We start from the raw sequence: 14,752 nt of genomic DNA, 5'->3' as shown, positions 1-14,752 counted from the left end.
CTTTAGGGTACTGCACATGGCTAATGAGGCACTTTGTCTTACACGACACAGCCTGGGTCTGTTTCCTGATCAGCTGTTTCCCCGTGGTCTAGCAGATGAGGTCATCACATTCTGGCATAGCTGCTAGAAGAAATCATTCAGGTTAGTCATTTTTCCATCAGACTTTTCAGGCTAATCTTTTCATCCCCTGAGATTTTGGGACTAGCTTAGATCTTGGGAAAGGTTTTCATCTCCAAATTAGGGACATGACTATGATTTTATTTGCTGACACTTTAAGAAAATTTTTTTTTTTTCTTCATGTACTAGGTTCATTTTTTGGCACTTCATTATTTATTTTTGTTTTGTTTATTTTACATTTTTTTGTTTTTTTCCCAGCCATGACAAGGCACATGTAAAATAAAGATTGGTTTTATTGATATTAATCACATTGCAGATACAACACATATGCAAGCGCAACAGTTTTAGATGCCACCATCAATCTCTTCTAAACTACGAAGACAGTTGATATGTGAAGTCAATTTTGAAATACAATCAAAGTATAGACTGCTATCTCATAAATACATTTTTGATACATTCTATTGTAATACTTTTTTTTTTGCTGACATAGATATTGTTTTGATAAATTCCTTTTTTTTTTTTTTGGTTACATTCCAAACTACCAAATAAAAACTTTAAATTCTATGGACACAAAAATTTCATATGCACAGTTAATGTCAATGAAAAGTAGACATAAATAAAACACAGCAAATAATGCAACCCCATTGCTAATCTACCCTCCTTTTCATATACATGTGCCATATTACTGGGAAATACATACATCCATGTGAACCTCAGTGCTATCAAATGTCCATGCAAAACTTGAGAAAATCAGAACGGTACATACAACCACAATAATATTGTTTTTTGTTGTTTTTTTTTTTAAAACAGGGTTCCTCCAACAGTCGGTGCCTTCATATCTTTAGTTGGTGTTGAAAGGTTATCGATTGCTTTTGATACAAAGGCTATGATTGTGTAAATAAACAGTAACGTCTTCCTTTCTGCATCATACGACATCTCTCTGTTTCTCTCTGCCAATAGGATGCTTTATTTCATATTCATAGACAAAGCTGTACAAGTACTCTGTGATACAAAATTCAGAACACAATCAAAGAAAGTGTGACCTCAGTGTCCAAATATTAAAAAAGAAAGGCATAACCTTTTGGCAGCTGTTTATATCATTGCCTAATATTACTTTGAATATATTTTGACGTCTTCTTTTATTGAACAACCACTGGTTATTTTTCTACTCTTCAGTACTTCTTTAGATCTACATCTCACGTGGCTTGAGAAGGTCACTCAGACAGGGTCTACTCAGAGCGGATAAGGTGGTACAGAGTTACGTTGTACAGCACCTGGTGTCCATTGTTCCACGCGTACAGTGCTCTGTCCTTTGGGTTGTAGTCCAACATAGAGATGTGCGAATATTTATTCTGGAAAGGGATGTCGATGTACTCGTAGGTGGAGGAGTTGGTGTGGAAAGCATAATAGACCTTTGTTCCTCCAGAGTAGCCGTTTGTTACATAGAGAGTTCCACAAATCATAAAAGCCTCTCCAGCACTCCTTTTTGGGTGATTAGTGGTCCAACTCCTGATTACCTGCAATGTAATTGGGTTTAGCTTGCTAATGACAATGTTCCCTGCATTCTGATTTGTGGCATACACTGCCCAAAGTCCTCCTTCATCCACCATCAGATCAATATCGGAATGGCCACCCCATGAGTAGTGGTAGCGATTGTTGAATCCAGCATAATCCAGCTGGCTGGACTTACTGATCATGGAGGTCTTGATGTCAAACTTAATGATAGTGTGGCTCTGGAACTTGTTGAAATAAATGGAACCATTGTAGACCACTTGACCTGTGCCGGACCAAGGATGAGGGAGCCGATGAGAGGTGAAGTTATCGGAGTTCATGAATTCCGCCATGGATGGGTACTCGCGTACAAAGCGGTTGTTATGGTACCCGTCCATGTAATAAACCTGAGGGTGGAAAAACATCATGTTCTTCAATGTGGTATAAATCACACTATAGAGATACATTAGACTCAACCAATTATCTGGAGCCAGATTTAAATAAATCTAACCAAAAAATAGAACTCTTCAAGAAGCCTACACTTAGAAGCCTAACTCTATCATTCTGAGTAGTGTAAACAAAAACAATAGATTGATTTATACATATAGTTCACTACAGAAAAAAATGTGTACATATCAAATAGGCTTAATACTTTAGCATAATGTTTAAAGCCTATTATACATTTTATATACAACAGATAAATATACTGTATAATTATAGGAAAAGATCATATAGTGGAGGGGATGTAGAATATGATATCTCCCATATGATATCTCCCTTGGCTTGTTCTTGTCACTTTTCGTGATACAAAATACATACTCTATATAGCTAAAGGTTTGTGGACACCTGATCATCACACCCATATGGCCTTTCTGAAAGTAATGTAGGTTTGGTGAGAAATGTAGCTATTTGCTGTTAGAATAACTGCCATCCTTCTTGGAAGGCTTTCCACTAGATGGAGTGTGGTTGAGGGATCTGTCAGCCACAAGAGCATCAGTGAGGTCAGGCACTGATGTTGGTCAAAGAGGTCTGGCATGCAGTCTCCTTTCCAGTTTATCCCAAAGGTTCTTGGTCGGGTTGAAGTCAGGGCTCTGTGCATGACACTCAAATTCTTCCACACCAACCTTGCATGCACACAGGCATTGTCATGATGGCACATGTTTGGGCCCCTTATGGCCTTTTTGCAGACTTGCAATAGCTGGGTCATCCGAAACCCCAGGCAAACAATCCTGGGTAATCTTTTTTCATGTTTCACTACATACATAGTTTACTTTAGTTGATCCTTTCAATTTATAATCTAACTTTTCACACTGTACATCCCTAAACCTTAACGTTCTTATTTGCATATTTTCAGTATCTGGAACCATGGCTGGATAAATCAGATTAAATACTGGCATGTATCTTGCTTTTACATCAGTGAGAAAAAAATGATGGCATCTAAATCCTCCTTGGCTGTTTAAAAAAAACCAAGATGGCAAAAGGAAGAAAATTTGACATTTATTTATTTCAAATGCAGCAACTACTGTTTAAATAACACACAGGCTTTCTGTGACATTCTGTAGTTGTAACATTCTAACACCACATCATATCACACTGACCACGTTTGGCACTGCAATGTGGGGTACTATAAAAGTGATGCTAATTCTGCTACAGACAGGGTTTCATAAGCCTGGGCTTTTAAATTAGAAGTATGAAACATTTCTCTACCCATGGTTAAAAAGGCATTAGAAAGACTAAAACCCAGGGTTAAGTGCAGTGTGTATTATAACTAAACTAAAAGCACTTTGGTTCCAAGCACTTTGAAGAGAAATCTTAATTTTACAGCACATAGACAATTACATGCCTCCAGCTTTTTGGCCAAAATACTGTGGTAAGCCCACATGTGGGTCCTAGTGTGGTGTCCACATACTTTTGGCCACATACGTTTTAGCAAATGCCATATTGGCTTGAAATTGCATTTGCACAAGTCCATTGATCCTTTAATGAAACTGGATATTAGTAATTGGGTTGGTAATTTTCAAATGGATGTAGGTTTCAAGAGAAATGTGTGCAATCCAAAATGCAATGTACGTCACGCACAAAGAAATTGGAATCAATACTGATGAGTGCCCAGTTTTCCTGGGATAGGATCCAGATCCACTGTGACCAGGATTAAGCGGTTACTGAAGATAAATGAATGAAATAAATGATTGCTGAACTCTGCCTTCAAATATTATTATTAATTCCCACAATAACTAATTTAGCATCCTAACATGAAAATTATTGAGATAGATGTTCTTTTAACCTTTGTTGAATGTGTTGTGCCTTTTAAGTTGAATCTGACCCTTCATCAGTCAGTTACAACAGGCACTTTTCTATTAGATTTTACTCAGAGGAGTTAAAATACCTACAGGCTCACCTCGGGCTATTTGCTCTGAAGTGATTAATATATGAAAAAGCCTTAGATTAGTTCTCAAGCACCCTACTGATATTTAACAAGGAGTTATGAGTAGTCCATGTTCAGTAAATTACAAAATGTTTTAAAAGAAAGAACACTAATAAGCTCAGACAAAAACAACCTAGCAGAGCCTATTCGTGGAATATATATTAATAAACATATAAACTAACAGAAAACTGCAATATATGTGGCACACTGACACAGGTGCTCATTTACTGGGCATTGGGAATGATTCCGCTGCCGAGTTAATGATATCTTTTGAGATTTATACCCAACATTTGCATCTAAATGAGCCTTGGTAAAATAGAGCCAGCCATGGAACGTTCAGAAGAATATATACTGTAGGGACAAACAAGAATGCTGATAAGGTGCAAAAAAAAGTGCATTTAGATCTAAAACTGCAGCGTCATGTACCATGTGTAAGTCAAGGGCACCGTGTTCAATGTTAATGCAATTCACCTTCTGCTTTATGCTCTTTATTGGTCCTTTGAAGCATTTTCACCAAACATTCTTTTTTAACTTACCCTGGTGTCACCATCAGGGGCAAGGGGATCAGTCATCCATGATCCATATCTTGAGCCGGATGTCTTAATAGTGACGGGGTCACTTATTCCCGTTAGTTTTCCACATGCTGCAAATAATAAATAATATTACTGCAGATTATATGAGTGAGACCATTAAGTGTTACACATCTCAGTCCCTCTCCCTATCTTTGTCTGTCTCCCTAACTCTCTTTCTTTCAGTCTCTCTCTCTCTTTTACACACACACACACACACACACACACACACTGAAACACCCTTGAGCTAGTGTCAGGATCAGATTCTTTGTTTCACTAGTGATTTCAGCCATCCTTCCATGGCTGAAAATAAACTCCACTTGTCATTATTTCTCTCTCTCCTCATATGACATCCTTAGGGAGAACCAGACACTGCATTCTCTTACCAAACCTCCATTTTTAGCTCTTCTTCCACTTCCCCTCAGCAGCATTATCTGGATAGCTTGGCTTAAATAAACCCTGATTGCCTGCAATTCAGACCAGTGGACTGTTTTAAATGCTGTGATTTTTCTTTGGAGTTCTTTCTTTCATTTCCATATATTTATATAGTTATACTGATATTCACCAAACAGGGTAAACTATAAAGAATTTATACTGTACTGGATGGTGGAACGATTTGTACTTTATAATGACACACAGTGTAATTTTACATCATGAATCCGAGCAGTTTAATATAGCATAGAGTAACCTAGTGTAACACAATGCTCCATACAATGTACACAAGCAATTTGCTATTATTGACCAGTGTAATCCCATAATCTATGTAGGATGGTGGGGCTTACGTTTGCAAACATGACCCACTTTCAAGCAATTCTCTGTGGAAATTAATATTTTATTTATAATGGTTAGGTGTTCATCACAGATGGGAAATCACTGGAAGGCATCTGATGCACAAATGTTGGTTAATGGGCTTATGTGGTGCAAAAGAGTATTATTACCAGCGTTTTAGCTAAGATTTCAGAGTGCATCCAACTAAACAAAGCCATTAAAATAGTAGGTCAAAAGACACAACCCTTCATCAGTGAACATGTCGATGTAATTATTCTGTAATGTGCAGTAAACAAGATTGAGGTCATGTCCTTTTTAGCTCGTATAATACTACCTTGTAAAATCACTCATTTATATACTATCTGGGTCAGACCGGTGCACTATATCTCGAAGGAGCTTAACTCTTTAAGAATAAAATATTTCAAAAATTAACAGGACAAAGAGGGGCATTAAATCGTTCCCACACTATTACTACAATGGTTCTAAATGGAAAATCTGTTATATGAGGACCTTAAACCACCACCCTAGACTGATAACGGGAAAAAAAGAGTGCAAATAATATAACTACAAGCAAATGACTTCCTAGGTTTGTTGTGTTCATATAATCTCAGTTCAGCAGATCCTGTTATGTGTGAGGTATATGTAATTGTGTGTATAGACTTCAATTTTAAGCGCACAGGCAATGATTAATAATAATAAACCATGACCAGTTTCTACAGGCATGATATACTGTACCAAGAACGAGAATCTGTCACTCTTTAAATCCTGCCTCTATTTATAGACAATTATCTTTACAGCTTGATGTAGCTTTTGACCCAGAAGAAGACATAAGCCTGCAGCCCATTTTAGATTTTACAGACAACAGTCAAATCCCAGCATGGTGCCTTCTCTAAACTAATGTAAAAGAGGATAAATTACATCGTATGCTGGAAGCAACTGTGTAGTTACAGTAAAGATAAACAACCCGAATATATCATTAACCACCCTGTTTCACAGGGGAAATTGTACAAGATGAATTCCAATCTATTTTTTTTTCTTTGTAATTTTGTGAAAATTCCAATTTACTTTTAGATGAATCTTTTCCCTGAGCAGTTTGCATTAACTGGAGGATGTGCCTATGTCTAACTGCACCATCTGATCCATTCTACTTCAACTACATTAAGGTTATGTCTCCAAAGGCCTTTATTTATTTAGTATGGCATTGTATTTTTTCTTTGTACTTCTGTGAAAATGTCCTATTTGCCTTTAAACGAATCCTGCATTCCCAGAGCATTTGCTGAAATGGAGGATCTGTCTATGTTCACCAGCACCATCTGATTTATCCTCCCCCAGCTGCTTTAAGGTTATATATCCAGAGGTCCTTGATTTATTCATTATGGCAGAGTGATGCTCATCAATTCATGCTTGGTGTGAAAAAAGCGCTCCATCACCCAAGGTCAAGCCAAAGACTGTCTGAGGATGACAATAGTATTCACATATAATGAAAATAGCTTTTTTACGCAATCTCCTGTACATTTATGTTAAATAAATAATTATAATAATAATGTCTCTTAAAATCCTATTGTGAAAGGTATTATGTGTAGGAGTGAACTGTAAGAGCTTTTATGTCACCATGTTACTGTATAATAGTATTTGCTAGCTATATATTCGTTACAACTACTGTTTTCTGTTCTGTTAAAAAAGCATTTAAACTTACCTGTGTACTGTGGTTGTTAACATTAATCATAATCCATCTTAACCATGTTAATAGTCAGCAAGTATCCTGCATTTTTCATGTATACTGAAACGTGTATTTTGCATCTTTGTGTGTTTAAAAGCTCAGTTACATCTATTGGTGCAATTATATCTGACTAATGTGAACGCAACAGATTATATATCTGACTAATGTGAGTTTAGCGAGAGGGTGTTGATGTTTGTGCTCAAACTCAGCCTACCTAATTTTTGCATGCAGGCACGAAGCCTCTCCTCAAGATTTGACACCCTGTTGTGGAGCTCCTCGTAGTCAAAGGCTCCGATCTCCTCCTGCAGCTCGCTTAGCACTGACGTCAGATTCTTGACCTCCTCTTTAAACTGCAATACCAATTTTGCATCGGCCTTGTATTCCTCCAACACTGGTATCATTGGCCTAAGTTCCTCCATTTTCGCTTTTATGGCCTGTAAGGTTAAAATAGGCTTGGTTCAGTAGGCATGTGTGCAACCGTCCTGTCCAAACACCTATCTGGCCCTGACATGCCCTCTCTGTCTAACCTAGCCTGAGTGCAGTGTGTGCCTAACGCAGATGTGGGATATGACATATCGAAAGAATCATAAAACAACTCCTCAGTACACAAAGAACAATTGTTAAAACTCCTTTATTTTCAATGTTTAAAATGCAATGTCTTAAGTGATTACATGCTTTGCATCACATACAACATTGTTTACTCATTACTTTGTTCCCCTGGTAACAAAATGTGCATTAACAAACCTGAATGAGGAAAGACACGGAAGAAATTCACCATAACATAAATAAATATTTAGTAATGGAATGCTTCTACAATGGCATGCACAGAAAGAGCGCAACATGGAGCTTTAAAAGTGCTTATTGGCTTAAAATAAACTAAATGGTGCAAAGTTTCAGTAGACCAGCTCGGGATTACAATGGGATTGAACTTGCTCTTCAGTCTCTGCAGCTTTGATATTCATAATTCATAATTTTAGCCCTGCAAGCAAGAAAATGAGAAACTGTTGAATAGCTAACTCACTAGCCTGTCTGAAACATAAACACACACTATACCCAGATACAGGTGTATTCACAAGACGACACATTAACATAAAAATGGGTAAAAGATGCAGCATGCAAACAGACACACCAGGAATCGCTGTGCAACTGTGCAAATAATTGTGATAATGACTGTGGTAATTAATTAAAATAACTGCTACATCAAACATAGCCGGCGAAGCTATAAATAAAGCTAATATTTAAAGAGGATTAAAGTCTCATTAAAGATTCATAAGGCACTATGGAGGACACAGAGGACTTCTTAGGAGAAGTGCCTTAGGAGAAGTGACTATTTCTTTCATAATTCACTCTGCACTTCAGTAAATAAATTCATTCTGCAACTAAAATGCCATATTTGTACATGCTCTGTACATGCAGAACTAAACAGCATGTTAAAGTTTGAGGTTTGGGGATCATGATGATATTGGAATACAAATGAGCAGGCCTTTCATGCAGATTGATTATTATTAGGGCTGTGTTTTAAATTCGTGCTCCAAGAAACTGGTGAAGCTAAACATTTTCTCTCCCTGCTTGATTTATTTTTTTTTCCAACACAAACCAATTAGTCTTAAGCACATTAATCAAAGTTATTCAGCAATAAAGTAAATGAAAGCAGGGAAATATCAAAGGCTGTTAAAATGCAGACAGATGTCAGGCTAAAATGGAATCAATAAAATTAAAAGAATGGTTGGTTGAGCACAGTATCTTGCCATACCTTGTATTGCTTAGCAATATTTTGCTTGTGGTTCTCTTCCACCTGTTTGAATTTAGTCTCCAGGCCACGCAGCTGCACCTCCATTCGATGAACGTACTGCAGGTCTTTCTGTGTCCTCTCGTCCAAAGTCTGGATGGACTGGGTCATGTTCTGTACCTGGTGGAATTGTGGAAACAGACGGGAAAATGACCACGCACCATGAACTTCAGGGGAGCATTTTGTACCTGGGAACAGTGCCAAATCTGCGCTTCTCATCAAAAGATTCACAGTGCTTTACATACTAAGTACTGGAAGGTCATTTTAGATAAATTTCTGCAAGGTTTAATGTGTGTGTGTGTGTGCTGTACTGAATATGAATGTGAATGTTACTTTTTCAAGGAGCTGTCTCAGCTGCTTAGTCCTGGCGTCCCGCGAGCACATGGTCTGCTGAGGAGCCACCACAGTGCACACACACCTGCCCTCACTGTCCTGTGCTGAGCTGTACACCTGCCACGACTCCTCCGGGTTCGCAGGCAGCACCTGGACATAGCAGACAACAAACAGACAGACAGGCAAACGAGGTCAGTGTGAGAGAGTCCAGAGTCACACCAGAGGCACTGTGCCCAATCATTTTACTTCTTGAAAAATGGACCCAGGAAATTCTTCAGGTACAGCTGGTTGACTGCAAATCCTAAAAATGTTTACATTTTTCTGTGTCTCTGCACTAATCTGTGCTCCTACTAAGAACCCAGCAAGACGTTTCACTTATGTCATCATGCTGGGCTTGTGCCATGTGCAACTGATGATGCATTCACACAAGCTGAACACTTTTCCCCCCAGAGAGCTGCATGTACAAATGAAGGGCTCTCACACATATACAGCTCACAGCTGCCGGGTTTCAGGAGTTTTCACATACGATGCGTTAATTTCTAATCACTTTTCCTTCACATCTATTAAAAAAAAAAAAAAAAAAAGTCATCTGGATTTCAGCAACAGAGAAAATGTCTTCTATATCCAAAATTCCAATGGACACAACAAGAGAATTTTATCAAAGCAAAGCTGCAGGTTATTCACTTCAATAACTGAACATTGAGTTTATTAAATGAAATTATGTTAAGTATATCTATGAATCTTAAATCTGAAATTTTATAAAAATGGCTGGACCCAGTAGTAATCCATTGAAATTGACCTTTAAAGGAAACCAACTGCCTTTAAAGAAAAAAGCATATTCATATTCATGCTGACTTTTGAAAGAATAGCACATTTAGAGAGATATTTAAAAGAAATTCTCCGCCCTTCAATTCTCACTCACTCACACACTGTACACTCCAAGTAATTACACCAGACACGTATTTACAGAAATCATATTGCCTGCTTTTTAAGAAATCCTATCATATTTGTGTAAGGCAGGATTAGACAGCTCGTTAACCAGCTTATCATGGGTTTCTAACAGATCACATGATGAACATGTCTACTCTTGATTATTAAATTCTATCCAAGTGCGCTTATAATTAGAATTTTGGTTCTGTGGCAAAATATCCAACCAAGATAGTAAGTGGGGAGATCCTTATTAACAAACCAACCAAAAAATAAATAAATTAATTAATTAAATTAAATTGCTTGTTTTCTGTAATTAGTGCAATTGTGGAATATCTCCAAATATATTCAAAGACAGAAAACTCAGTGATGACACGTAACCCAGTGATACATTAAGCAAGTTATTGCTGACAGCATTTCAGAAATGTAAAACAGAAAACCTGATGGAATGTGGAAAGTCTTACAGCAATCAGTTAACTAAATAACATTTAATTAAACGGATTACGAATTCATTCATGTTCCCAAACAGGGTGTCTCTGCAATCAGCTCTACACGTATGATCATATGGCATCAGTCTCCTGTTGTCAGATGTGTGGAGTGTGATGTGAAGCTCGGTAACTCACAGCCGTGCTACGGTCCGCTCCCGCAGGCGGAGCCGCCATCAACCTTGTGGAGTTCAGGCCAACCAGCGAGGGCAGAGTCTGCGACATCCAGTTAGTGATCATGGCCATGGTGCTGAGCACAACGCCGATCTTCAGCAAGGGCAATGACATCTTTGCGCGCCTTTCTTCCTCTTCAAATCCTTCATTATACGCACTCCAGCGCGGCACAAATCTGCAACCCAGTGTTGCCCATCAAAGTTTGGTGGTGCAATTGAGCCCCGGCTGGGGACAGAGTCGCTTGGGACATGATCGCTGATCTTTTTCCTTTCATTCACTGTGAACCCGGCAGTGCTGTGCGGATGCGCGCTGCTCGGCTGTGCTGATGGCTGTCCGCTCCGTTCGCCTTCTCTGTTCGAATAACGAGAACTGCGGAGACTCAGCCGAGCTTCTCATTGGTCCGCTGTCCACGCCCACCGCGCAGCTTATTAAATATTCATAAGGCGCTCTGACTATACGTGTATTTTTCCATGCCTTACACATATACTAACACATCAGGTGATATTCGGCGTGCTTTGAAACATTTAGTCAGCCTACCTCAGCTTGTTTTAAATAAAATACAGATCGATGAATAAATCATTTTTTGGATGCTATTACAGCAAAGTGTTCTTTGTAAAAATGGTGTAAATAACTCATAATTTGCACACATTTATGACATCTATTTTATTCTGATCACAGGCATTAACATGCAATCTGGCAGCAGATGATGACAAAAGAAAAAGATACAGAAAATGAAACAATAATTAAAAAATATATATATATGGCTATAATGATCAGCGTGTTTATCTGTGTTTAATTTTTATAGGCTGTCTTAGGACACTGACAATTGGTCATTTATTACCGACTGATAATTCTCCAGGGTGACAAGACCCGACATAAATTAGCCAATAGGGGGCAGTGCAAGTTTCCTTATTCTTTTAAACTAGTGACCTCTGTTGATTAGTGTTTCAGCATAGTTTGTCTCCAAACACCAGGGATCTTAGCACAGGGTCAATAGATTAGACTAAATTCTTTTCATCACTTAATGTTTCGTTATCAGTCCTCTAGATAAACAAGCCAAAAACCGCAACAGTCAGATCGAGTGAAAGGCATTACTATGTAGTGAATAATAACTGGCATTTCTTGACGGTCAATTATTTTTTAGTTTAAATCCAGTACCATGGATCTCCAAATAGTCACAGGAGATGAGCGTTCAAATGTCACCACCAAGTCTTCTGCTGTCACACATTAATGTTTCAGTAAAAAAAAAAAAAAAAAAAAAAAAACACATTTCAGTGCCTTCAGTTGTCATTCCCCTCTAACCATGCTCTATAATGTTTCTGTAATTTACTGTATATTGCATGTTGCATTACAATCACACCCATTATCCAGTTGTGAGATGCACTTCGATCTGAACTCCATTATCCAACTCTACATTTTTTTTTACTATATATGCAAGCATTGCATTAATCCATACTGAATGTGTTAACAGACACACAACTGGCTCCACATGCAATTTTTACATTTCATAAAAAGATATTTTTGAATGTAGTACAGAGGATTATCTGGTTTGTCATTTTAGAATGGTCTCATTTTAGAGTGGTACAAGGCATGATATTATTTGTTTGTTTGTTTATTTATGTATTTATTTATTGGTTGTTTATTTATTTGTTTATTTATTTTTATTTTTTTCTTGTTTGTAAACCTTTTAATTTCAGAACTAGAGGGTATCCTAAAAGTTTCCATACACTGGGGAAACAGACACTTTAGAAAAATGTCTTTCAAAATTTTCCATACCTACTTTATATTATATATATTTTCAGATAGATTTTAAGAATGTCTTTAACAAATAATGAACATATTGTTATCGTTGTCACGGCTGGATCAGGAAGGTGTCGCAAGGTTGCGATGGACATGCAATTACAGATGTGTTACACAAGTTTATCATGAGTGGGAAAGACGATTTGGTTTGTATTTACAAAGAAATGGCAACCATTTAGAAAATGTTTTGTAAATAAAGTTACATTTTGCTAAAATTTGTTAATTTATCCAATGTATGGAGACTCTTGGGACACTCTGTAGTGTGACCTGTGACCCAGGTACAAAGAAATCTAAGCAACGAAGCTGGGTTTAAATGAATATTTCGGAATTTTCCAGTCTGGCTTTGGAGAAATACTGGTGTGATAATGTTTTAAGTTAAAGGGGGGAAAAATATGCAATCAAGGAAGCAAATTTAGTCTTCTGAGTGAATGGATGTGCAAAACCATTGAGTCCATCCATGGCAGTGAAGATTTACTGCTTAATATGAGAAAAGGGATTGTTGGTTACATCGTTAAATATTGTGTGAGTAGAGACTATTCCAACAAGCATTATTGTTTTTAACAGACATTTCAGATCATGGTTCTTTCGCTATTTTAACATTATGGAAAATGGAAAATGGAAAAGCCGTGGGTTCCTCTTCAAAACAAATTTAAACACTTATCTGCAAAGAATCGCCATAATGGTAGCATAACTGTACACACACACACACACACGTCCACACAATGATATTTTAATATCTCCTATGTATACTTTATATACAATTCGTGTCTCTGGATTAATTTGATACCTTTTGTGTTCATTTATTCAGCGCTGGGGATGTTGCTGAAATGTGTAAATATTTAGAGATGTTACAGGCGGAGGTGCCTCAGCGATTACTGCTTTGAAATAGGCTTACCATCATAACTACTGCAGGCTTAAAAAAACCGTAATCTACCCAATTATGATATGAGATTTGCAGTGACAGATGTGGATTATTTCATGTCAGAACAATTAGCTTGTGCTAGTTGGATGGGGAGAAAGAAAATGGCGTTTATAAACCTACTTGAGTGAGTTCTGTTCCCATCAGAACGAGCAGGGTGAGACTCAGGAGCTTGCTTGCAGGCTGCATCTTCTTGTCGCCGGTGGCACCTGGTCCAAAGCTATCGCATGCAGATCTACTTTAGCACAATCGTCCAGCTCTGTTTTTACACGCCCGTCTTCAATATTTTCTTTAAGGATTCGGTGTCAAAATAAGGAAAGGGATGAAATCAGGGTAGCGGAGCTGTCTTTTAGCATATTTATCGCGTCTCGGTTTGCCGACGCGTCCTCGACCTGTCCCTTTGGCTGCTTCTGAAGACGGCAAAAAGAAAAGAAAAGGAAAGCGCAAACAGGAGGCAATGTGTATATATGTATTTACTTCATCGCTAGCAAAAGTTGGCTTCCTAATGCGAGAAGGGCAGGTGTGGGAGGCGAATTTGAGAAGCGAGGAGCTAGCTGTGTTGCTGAACCGGAAGTGACACGAGAAGGCGTGGGAGAGTCAAGAGCGGCGGGGCGCGAGGGGCTTTGTCCAAACCGCATACTAAACCACTAAACACGATGCGGTACGGCCTAAGGCGGTGTGCGGTTTTGGACGGCTATATATATATAATTAGTATCTCCCTGATTAAGGCTAATACTGAGTAAAGTAATGGCGCATGATCATGCTGACAATTTAAACACTGTTTTTTTTATTAGCGCTTATTGTGCAAATGCGCGACGAAGTAGGTTGCTATGGCGACTGCGTCATTGCTCCTCGATTGCATCCTAGTCTTAAAAGCGGTTACGTTATTAAGCGCTTTTTTTCCGAAGTGATCAATACTGGGACTATTGTATGTGTGTGTGTGTGTGTGTGAGACAGAGAGAGAGAGAGAGAGAGAGAGAGACAGAGCCCTACACTTGAATTTATGTCCGACTTTCAACTCATTTGGACTTGTTTATCGATGACCTAAGATTCAACGTTGTGCTGAGCTAACAAGACTTTTCTAAATGTCGTATGCATTGTAAATTGGCTATATAAACAATTATTTGTTCAGCATTAGCCTGGAAATACCCTACAGCATACTGCAATACATGAATCTTGACCCTCATTTAGGATTGAACAGTCCTAGAGTTCAGAGTGAACTTGGACTCAAGTAG

General features: G+C 38.1%; 1 protein-coding gene across 2 annotated transcripts; it reads right to left on the bottom strand.

Annotated features, from left to right (window-relative positions):
• Positions 1–392: 392 nt before the first annotated feature.
• Positions 393–14,102, bottom strand: olfm1a (olfactomedin 1a). 2 transcript variants are annotated; one of them, XM_058375318.1, is made up of 6 exons: positions 13,641–14,102; positions 9,213–9,362; positions 8,844–8,999; positions 7,305–7,524; positions 4,570–4,676; positions 393–2,015 (listed from the first exon to the last, which is right to left on the bottom strand). In XM_058375318.1, the coding sequence occupies exons 1-6, from the start codon at positions 13,704–13,706 to the stop codon at positions 1,347–1,349; spliced, it is 1,368 nt and encodes a 455-aa protein (XP_058231301.1). In that variant the 5' UTR covers positions 13,707–14,102; the 3' UTR covers positions 393–1,346. The 2 variants fall into 2 exon arrangements, with proteins under 2 accessions (XP_058231301.1, XP_058231300.1); XM_058375317.1 differs by lacking the exon at positions 13,641–14,102 and adding an exon at positions 10,763–11,168.
• Between the last annotated feature and the right edge of the window lie 650 nt (positions 14,103–14,752).

Source organism: Hemibagrus wyckioides, linkage group LG22, assembly GCF_019097595.1.
Source record: "Hemibagrus wyckioides isolate EC202008001 linkage group LG22, SWU_Hwy_1.0, whole genome shotgun sequence".
In the NCBI taxonomy this organism is placed as follows: domain Eukaryota; kingdom Metazoa; phylum Chordata; class Actinopteri; order Siluriformes; family Bagridae; genus Hemibagrus; species Hemibagrus wyckioides.
This window is presented reverse-complemented; position numbering and strand designations above follow the sequence as displayed.

Excerpts from the sequence above, each read along its gene's own strand:
- olfm1a (XM_058375317.1), bottom strand. The coding sequence starts at position 10,912 with ATGTCATTGCCCTTGCTGAAGATCGGCGTTGTGCTCAGCACCATGGCC. Across the intron at positions 4,677-7,304 it reads TGCCTGCATGCAAAAATTAG|CATGTGGAAAACTAACGGGA; the intron begins GTAGGCTGAGTT and ends TATTATTTGCAG. Across the intron at positions 2,016-4,569 it reads CCCCTGATGGTGACACCAGG|GTTTATTACATGGACGGGTA; the intron begins GTAAGTTAAAAA and ends TTCCACCCTCAG.